The 10017-nt window shown below is 30.3% G+C and overlaps 1 protein-coding gene across 1 annotated transcript; it reads left to right on the plus strand.

Moving 5' to 3' along the window:
* The first annotated feature begins 3760 nt into the window (after nucleotides 1-3760).
* Nucleotides 3761-5836, plus strand: LOC123305725 (glycine-rich RNA-binding protein 1-like). The gene is made up of 2 exons (XM_044887526.1): nucleotides 3761-3887; nucleotides 5539-5836. The coding sequence occupies exons 1-2, from the start codon at nucleotides 3828-3830 to the stop codon at nucleotides 5695-5697; spliced, it is 219 nt and encodes a 72-aa protein (XP_044743461.1). The 5' UTR covers nucleotides 3761-3827; the 3' UTR covers nucleotides 5698-5836.
* The last annotated feature ends 4181 nt before the right edge of the window (nucleotides 5837-10017 follow it).

Below are 10017 nucleotides of genomic sequence, written 5' to 3' on the forward strand. Positions count from 1 at the left end.
ATGTTGCGCGACCAGCGGATCGTGTCCGACACCATCAACCGAGCCATGGTCTGCGTATATTTGGGTGCTATTCCCAAAGACTTCGCAATCCTATAGTTGTTAGCTAGCCAGGCCCCGAGCGAACCAACGACAAATGCATCCAATGAGCCTCTGTAGCCTTTCGTGGTTAACTCAGCAGCAAGTTCAATTGTTCAACAGTTCACTACTATGGTGTCTGTCTACTATCGAAGCTGAAACATATGCATTAATGTATACATATGGCCACTCTCACACTCGTGAAATGCACTGATTTTGAGTGCGTAAATGAGCAATATAGGGCAATTGGATCATGAGTCCGTAGGAATCATCTTTAACCGTAAAAGATGGAACCAAAGTAGTAAAAGTTAAACCAATTTGTGACAAAATTTAGGTTATATTTTCTTTATAACGATAAAAAATAGAATGTTAAAAATTTACTGGTGGCTTCAAATGTAGCATGTATTCATTTAAGTTTCATACTTAACCTCCTACCAATATTATTAAAGTAGGTTCTAGTGGTCAATATTCGGGGAAATTTTTTATGGTCAACATGCTTTAATTACTACAAAAATTCTTTTTCTAATTTTTTGTTAACTGGAGAATAGTTTTTCGTCAACGTAAGAGTAAGACTTTGATATAGCACCATCATGAGTTGTGAAACAGTATTTTTCCACAAACCTAGTGAAAATTAGTTGTCTGGATAATTGTCATGTTTCCTCTAGCTTTGTAGCATCGAATAAATTGAAATGATTTGAATATTACATCTTCTATCAGTCTGCTATGAATGTTTATGAAGGTCTTTTTTAATCACAAATCGTAGTTAAGATAAGTAAAGAATGGTCGATATGATTTAAATAAATAAATTTTCGACAAATTGTCTATACAAAAGGCAAAACTTTAATGTAGGTAAATCAACATTGTGTTAGCTGCCTAGATTTAGAATGAAAATCAATGATAATAATAATAAACAATCAACTTGTTTTAATAAATAATTATTTCTACATAAATAATTATTTACTAAAAATTTATTGAATATTGTAAAATTAAGAACAAATCAAAATTTTTCCATTTTATATCAACAATATTTTGAGTGCAATATACAGACATCGTAAACGCTTTGACACTGGTATGATAGTCACTTATACGTTCGAACTTCAAAAAAGAAAAGAAGTTATACTTGAAATATCATTAATTTTTTTCTTTTAATTTTCAAGAGAATTTTATAGGACTACGCTTGTAACATTCTATCTGTTGAACTGCCATCGTAGTTTTACTAAGTGGCAGGTAACTATCAATTTTTTTGGCTAGTTGCCTCGTACCGTAACACCAAAAATACTTTTTTTTTTCAAATTCATTTTGTGAGATTTAGGTTGAGTTTTGAAACTGTTCCGTTTTATGAATTTTTTATTTCCGTTTTACGAATGTATGTATGTCTCGTTTTATGAATTTAGCACACTGCAACCTGGTTGACTCGGAAACTTTAAACTTTTGAAACTGTTCCGTTTTACTAATTCTATTTGTCCGAACATACAGTGCGAAATAGGTGCAATGTATAACATAATAATAACAAGAACTTTCGAAGAGTAGAAAAATTAGCTTAGTCATTAACTTTGAAACAAATTCAACTGATTACTTTTTAGACCATTTATGGGTATTTTAAAATAAGGCAATAAATTTGTAAAATAACTCACTCAAAAAGTTGAATGACTGAAAAATTATAGCCCATTTAAGAAATGGTTTATATTTTCAAAAAAAATTATCAAATAATTTGAAAACAATTTTGTATATTTTATTGAAAGAATGTCGAAGGGTACGATTAAATCAAATGCTTAACATTTGATTATTTATTTTAAAAAATAGCTTAACATTTGAGTTCTGACTGAAGTCTTCATTGAATCAATCAATCAGGTAAAGTGTACGTTATAATACCGTTAGACAAAGTATAATGTGTCATGGAAAATCATTTATAACGTGGGTTTTTACAAACCATGAGAGCATCAGGAAATGAAAATTGTCAAAATCTTTGTAATTGCCTTTATGAAAATTGAAAAGAGTAATTTATTTTATTCACAAAGTTGAAATTTTTGTTTTGCGTTAATAGGAATCGGGTAGTTTTTTTGTGTTTTATAACTGAAAATAAAAACAATTTTTTGTTAATTGAACAAATATGCATTTACCGACAATAATGAAACGTGTCATGTATGTGATACCTATACTCCAAACTATATTGAAATATATTCAAGAAAATAGTAGGAACCATAATTGGATGACGTTTGGAGTACGTAACTTTTTCATTTTAAGAATAATTCCAGCCCATCCATACCAATTATCTTAACTACCCAACAAACGCACTTTTTTCTAACTACATAATAAAGTCTTCAGTAGGTTGTCTTAAGTACCTTATTTTTAAGAAGTCGTAATTAAGAGCTCGTTAAGAATCTTTGAATATAAGAAATGCAATCACTTCCAGTATATTTTTTCAGATTTCATATACAAGTAATAAGAAGTTTCGGAAATGACTATACCACTTTTATACCCGATATAAGATATATATCAGAGTATATTAAAACAAGCCCAAAGTTTGTAACGTTTAGAAATATTAATGTTAAAAACAAAATTTTACATCATATAAAATCACCTTATTAGTCCATTTTCGTATGTTTGTCTGTCCGTCTGCCCGCCTATCCGTCCTTCATCACAATAATTAAAAAACGAATAGAGTTATCATGCTGAAAGTTTTATAGCGTACTCAGGACTTAAACAGTGATTTTGAATTAGCACCCTAGATCAACTGGGTCTTCTGGTTCGTAGAATCCATCTTGTAAACCGTAGTAGACAGAACGAAAGTTTAAATATAACAAATGTTCCTTATTTAAAAATTAAAAACTTTTTTTTGAAACATTTTTTCTGTTGGGCAAAATATATGTATCGTCTTTCTCAAAAAAAAAAAAAAAAACAAAAAAAAAACAAAAAAAAACAAAAATAGCTAAATTCCGAAATACAAAACAAAATTTAGCAAAATTGATATTCAATACTGTCTATATAGAGTATTTCGACAAATGACTAAGTCAATTGTTTAATTTTTTGTAGAAATATCAACTGCATCTAAATATGCAAATATACACCAAAATAGAACTACCATAAAAACTGTTAAATTTAATAGCCCTAATAAAATGAAATATAATATTCGATATTTTTTCAATATACTTCCGTAGCCAAATACGTCATAACCACAAAATTTTATGAAACCATTGATGATGTCTGAAACAGGCCTTGAGGCATAAGAAATCCACAAAACGTCAACAACGCGGATTCATTTTTGAAAAAATAAAGGCAAATCTTGAATATGATGACTTAATGAGATCATAAGGACATAATATTGTTTGCCGGATAATACTGGGCTTAGTCTTCATTTTACAATCTTACACTTTTAAGATCAAGACTACGGCATTTCCACTTTTTCAACGAATAAAATATCTCGTACGTTAAGTATTTTGCAATTTTTCCGAAGTTTGAATTATAAGAAGTCTGAATTTTATATTTACTAAGCTACTTCTGAAAATATTCCAGTAGAAAAAAATAGCTTTGAAAAAAACCAGTATTCATCATGCATCATGTTCCATCCAGATTTAGTTAATAAACCTAATTATGAAAAAAAAAAACTATTAAAAAAAAATCTCTTTAAATAAATGAATATTTATACAATTTGTTTATACATTTTTGTATATAAACAACGAAAATTATTTTATGGTTTATAGTTTGAGAAAAAAAGTTTTATCCAAACCAAACAATCAAAAACAAAAACTACAATGAATTTTAAATTATTTTTGTTCGTATTCCTTGCATTAGTTGCGTTAGCAACAGCTCAAGTAAGTAAAACTATTAAAACTTATTTATCATTTATTACTTTCTTGTAAATCACTTCGGGTCATTAATATATAAAATAATGAGAATACGTTAATCAATGTCACAAATAATGCCGAGGCTTATTTATCCGCGGGAGGCCGATATCCACAGCAACGGAAAACATTTATTTGTGTAAAATACTCATTTTATTTAAATTTATTAAACCGGAGAAAATCTGTGCAGGACAATTCGACAATACTGAAATAATAGTGGCTCTACATTAGTCTTTCACTAACACAACACTATATTACTGATCCATGGCAGCAATTACCAATCCTCAACAAGAAATGCGAAAACACATACATAAACGTACAATGTTGAAGCCCAAGATCGAAGCTGTTAGATTTAATTTCGCTTTACTTTTTTTTTTATTACAAAATCCGCAAAAACTTATTATCGAAATTTTGAAATCTGTTTTGACCGTTACTTCATGTTCTAAAGTAAAGAAAGTATTGAAATCCCGAAAAAAATTTTATTATAACTTATTCAGTTTTCAACAGATAAACTTTAAAGCTATCTTGAATAATTTCAGCGGACAACTGTACGAATATGAATAACGCGTAACTCAATAATCACTAACATTAGAAAGTTGAATAATATGTTGAGAAAAAAACGTAATAAAGTAAAATCATAAATGGTAAAAATATAACACTTTTCTATGGGAAGTTAAAACCATGGGTTTCTATATGGTCAAATAAGAGTCGAATGAAGTTGACTCTTATTTGACCATAATGTATGGCTCATTTCAGCAATTTGAAGGGGATACGTAAGTCAAAACCGCTTATTTTGACGTTTTTATGGCTATCCACATTTGTACAGTCTCTCTAAATTAAGCCAGAGGGTTAAATATCGACACATGGCTTAAGAAAAGGTCAAGAATGTGCTTTATTGGGGGTGACTTCTCAGCTCGTTACCCCCTTACCTCTTTTTTAAACCAATATATAATGTTTTTTCATCCAACACTAAAAATTATTAAATGAAGGAGAAACAGGATTTTAGTAAGGGAGGTCTGTTGTTTACGAGTTAATTTTTATATGTGACGTATATACACTCTTCTGCAAAACGTAATAGTTAAGGTATTGGGAAATAAAAAGATATTCTCGAGTATAAGTTAGCAGTATTATGAATTAAATAATTTTTTTATCTACGACTGAGAAAAGACGTACTTTTCTCACTCAGTATGCGTGGGAAAAATAGTTAATTACCGCCATAGTGTGGTAATGCATTCATTTCCGCATTAGGACGGTAATAAATTCGAGTTACTATAGTAACTTTTTTAATTTTCTATTTTTCTCCATAACAAACTTTAAATAATAAGCCATGACAAATTTTAAATAATAATTATCGTTTATTTTCACATTTTAGAGGCGTTAACATATAATTCTGCGCTTGTTCAACTCGTACTACAAACTCGTGTAAATTTCGCAGGCGTCTATTAATAATGCTGTTATCCCACTCGTAAATAACTAAAAGGGTTTATATTAGTGGCACTTATTTTATTAAATTGATTTAGTTTTCCCTTTAGTGCCTCGCCTTGAATAAAACTGTTTAAATTGAGACACTTCGAGCAATGTTGCGAAATATAATGCTAATGATTTTTTTCAAATAAATAAGTTTCAGAGAGGCGGAGGAATTGGCGGACAAAGTGGAAGAGGCGGAGGACTTTCAGGAGGTAATAGAGGCAGTGGAGGAGGAGGATATGGAGGTGGGCGAGGTGGGCAACAAAGTGGTGGTCGAGGAGGATATGGACAAGGACAAGGGAACTTAGGTTGAAATCAAAATTATGTGATTTTAAAAATTATTTTGATTTTTATAAAAATTTGTTAAATTGTACTTGGTACTTTTGTTATTTTTGTAGTATTATAAAATTACGTCAGACTTGATAGCAATAAAAAATATTTCACAATTTTAAGATTTCTCTTATTTCTAACTCTAAATATTATAAATTAAAAGCTTTGTTTATAGATGTTAAAGTGATGATTCAAATAATAATATAGTGTGAACACCACGCAAATCCCGTTTGTGCAGTCTATTGATTATACAGAATGCTCATTATTCAGAATTATCATCTATAACTACTATTTTTTCGAGGAAGTGATTAATCAAAACATGACCTTAGTGAAAGTCGTTGGATTTAAAGTAAGACCTATGATAAAAACTCTGTTTTTGAATTAGACCCAGCCCATTGTAAAGCCGACCCTATTCCACATATATGGTAGAGTACACATTAAATTAGAAAACTGTGGACTACGAAATATGAAATAATCAAATTAAAAATTAACTGGACTTGAATGCCGCAATGCATTGAGTTATTGAGATTTAATACCACAACTTTCTGCGCAATAAACACTTAATTAATTTTTTTTAAATAGCAAGATCAAAATCTGTTTATAAACAAGATGGCAAGCGCCAGATACTTTCATTTATTTACCGCTATTTTTGAACAAAATGATCTGGAAGCTTTGAATAGCTACCGTTGACGCGGTTCACGAGCTGAAAGTATTTTCAACATTTTTAGGTGTTGTAATGATAACTATGTGGCGGTGATGAAAGTGTTTTATGACAAGCGAACGAGTGGGCCCGTCCTTAATATTGGTTTTCGAAAATTCCGAAAATTTTCGAAAGTATTTTCAAAAACTTGTCTTCATTTTCCGAGTATATTTCACAATACCATTTGTTGAAGCTACCTGAAATTTATAACTCCCTATCTTTTATAGAAAATGGACACAAGTTTTGTCCTAATTTACCCCCCTCACGAAAACAATTATGTGTACGAAAAAATATTCAAACTAAATTTTCTATGAAGAACATTTTTTATATTTAAATTTTTGTTCTACCTCTAAAAGCTAACAAGATGGATCTTACGGACCCAAGTCCAAATTGTTACTCATTTACGAACTCAAACTCATTTTTGAGGTCTTGAGCACGCAATAAAAACTTCAGCTTGATACGTCTTTTCGTTTTCTTTCCGTTTGACCGCCGGTGAATGAATTAATTAGGCGGTTTTATGAACACCTATACCAAAATTTTATTAACATCGTCAATATTTCTAAGCGTTACAAACCTGGGATTATTATTAGTATACCTTGATATATATTTCATAACAGGGTATAAAAAGTAAAACTGATTGAAAAGAATCTTTCCATTTATTCTCATAGATACCTACGTATAGAATGTCCAAATTAGAATAAAGTTTTTGTATATTCATCATTCAGTGTTAAATAACTGCTTTGAATTAATAAGTAGTCTTTATTATAATTTAGTTTCTCACTGTCATTGTCAGTAGAAGACATTTCCTATATTTAGACGTTGCTTGGTGACTATAATACGAATGAATAAAACAATAAATTGATTATGTACCAATTATGGAGCTACCCATAATTTGATTCCAGAAATTATCCTTTAAAGGTATCTTAATCAATATACAGGGTGTCCAAAAGTAACGGACTTCCTTGTTGTTTCAGGTAGAAAAAAAATTCTAAGACGCTATTCCTACTCGCAGTTGTTTCTGATTGGCTGCCTATTTTAAATAATAGCTAATTATCCGTGCAGTGGATCAAAATGGAAGAGGACTTAGAATTTTATTTTCTACATGATGCAACAATGGCGTCTGTTACTTCTGGAAGTCCCTGTTTACAAAGTATATTTCATCAAAGACATAATTAAAATAATATGCTTAATATAAAATATGTGCTTGCTCGGAGACCAATTCTGTCGCGGTATTCGTGTTCAGCGACACCAAAAACCTCCAGATAACGAGTTTGGTTTGATTATATAACGAATTTTCCGAAAACTCCAAGAGACGTTGAAGATATCGTTCATTCTGAACACCAAGTACCTCGGAGACCAATTCTGTAGCGATATTCGTGCTCAGCGACACCACGAATAAAAAGTTGCAAAAGTTAAAAAAAAATTAAATATGAAATAAAAAGGTCTTTCGCCAATATTTCATCAAATAATAATATTTAAGAAATTAAAATAAAAAATTTTTTACAAGGGAAAAGCTCCAATAAAAACTCTTACTAGCGAAAGTTTAACTCCAATATTTATAATTTGAATTTAACTCTGAAAATAGATCTTTATGCGTTATATTTAGATTGTTGTAATAGCGTCAAAAACGCGTATCTCTACTGGTAGTCTACTTCCGGATAATTACGATTTTAATATTCTAAAAATTAGCAAAACTGTAATATAACCACATCTTCAGAATGCAAGTACTAAAGCTAAACAATTTATTAAATAAATATGTTATTGTTTAAAAAATGCCATTAAAAATTGTTGCAAGTTCATTAAAAAGTTTCCTAGATGTTTTTTTTTTTTCATTCACTAAAGATCGGATATTAATGTATGCTCGGATATTAATGTAAGTGAGAATTAACAGATATTGTTGTATTGTTTTATTAATTTTTGCCTACAATACCTACAAATGTCTCTTAAAGATCTGTTCAACGGTCGATATTAATCATACAGCCAAAAATAAGATGATTTGATAAAACTTATTTTTGACTAAAATTTTACCTTACACAAAGCTACGTTTAGAGTCATCGTAATCAATTTCGAATCTTTTGAATCTTCTAGTACAGGATAGATATATTTAACGCTTAAAAATATTGATGCTACGAACAAAATTGTTGTATAAGTGCTCATAAAGTCACCAAATTAGGCCATTTCCGGTTGTCCGTCTGTCTGTCTGGCAACACGATAACTCAAAAGCGAAAAGTGATATCAAAGAGAAACATAGGTCTATTGGGTCTTGGATCCGTAAGACCCATCTTGTAAACCATTAGAGATAGAACAAAAGTTTATATATAAAAAAATGTTCCTTATAAAAACATGAACAACTTTTATTTGAAACATTTTTTCGTAATCAACACCGTCTACACATGGTATTTCAACAATAAACTCAGTCAATTGTTTGTTTTCACTTGTTAACATTGTAGTTTTTATGATGGGTCTGCATGTAACATAAATATGGACTTTGCAAAATGTTTAGATAAAAAATATTCAAGGTGTCCTTCTTTACGCCTCATTCTTTATATCAAATAAAATAATGAAAGAGAACAATTACAATAGCGATTCAGGCTCTTATGCAAGCGTTTTCTTGGTCGTTGTCTTGCACACTGAGCATGCAGCTGGAAGGGACCGTGCGGCTATACCTGTCTTTGAGCAGTATAGGTACTAACACAGATGCCAAAAACAATGAATTAATAAGCTAACAAAAATGATTTCCAAAGAAGTGGTTTCAACTGTTGATGACGAAAAACTTCTTCAAAGGTGACAGGGTACTGGTATCTGTGTGAAGAATCTGTTCTTAAATCATCAATTATAATATCCAAAACATAATTAAACTGAGCGACGTTTAACCTAAAATATTCCCGGAACTTTTGGTCATCCTTCGGTAAATACTGGTTGATGTTTTAATAATAGGTATGGAACTTCACTTAGAAGGACCGCACTCACACAGCACTTAGCGTCATACGGTCAGTGTTCCTATGCTTGCGTCAGCCGCAGCATAGGAATGGTACCTTTACGAACTAACTGATAATTTCAGTAAACTGAACAAAGCAAAAATTTTCAAACGACCTCCATAATATTATTATCATTTTTAAAGAATATGTTATAAAAAAATGTTTCTAATTCTTATCACATGTAAATGCAGTCTATTTTTAATATTGTTAAACCTTTTGTTTAATCTAGGAGCTATAAAACCAAAACTGTGTGTCAATTTAGTAATAAATTTCGATTTTTGCCCCAATTGCCTAGATCAGTTTTTTGTATTTTTAAAATATACGTATTTTCGACTACCAAGTAGTCATCATCAGTAAGAATTAGCTAGTGATTACTCTTATTATGAATGTTACTCTTTGCTAATTTGGTGGCGGACTGCACTTTATTAATGTGAAAACTGATCTAGGAAATTGAGGAAATATTTATATCATTTTCGTAAGTTTGGAGTGTGTGTTTTTAGCCATATAGCCATATAATGGTTATTTCAAAAAAAATGAATTTGTTAAAAATTAAATTAATGTCCTATTATTTGATTACGGCTAATTTGGAAAGTAGGTAACAGCAAGTAGCTTCCATAAATAATAG

This window comes from Chrysoperla carnea, chromosome 1 (assembly GCF_905475395.1).
Source record: "Chrysoperla carnea chromosome 1, inChrCarn1.1, whole genome shotgun sequence".
NCBI lineage: Eukaryota > Metazoa > Arthropoda > Insecta > Neuroptera > Chrysopidae > Chrysoperla > Chrysoperla carnea.

Coding starts and splice junctions, on each gene's coding strand:
- LOC123305725 (XM_044887526.1), top strand. CDS start 3,828: ATGAATTTTAAATTATTTTTGTTCGTATTCCTTGCATTAGTTGCGTTA. Junction 3,888..5,538: donor TTGCGTTAGCAACAGCTCAA/GTAAGTAAAACT, acceptor CAAATAAATAAG/TTTCAGAGAGGCGGAGGAAT.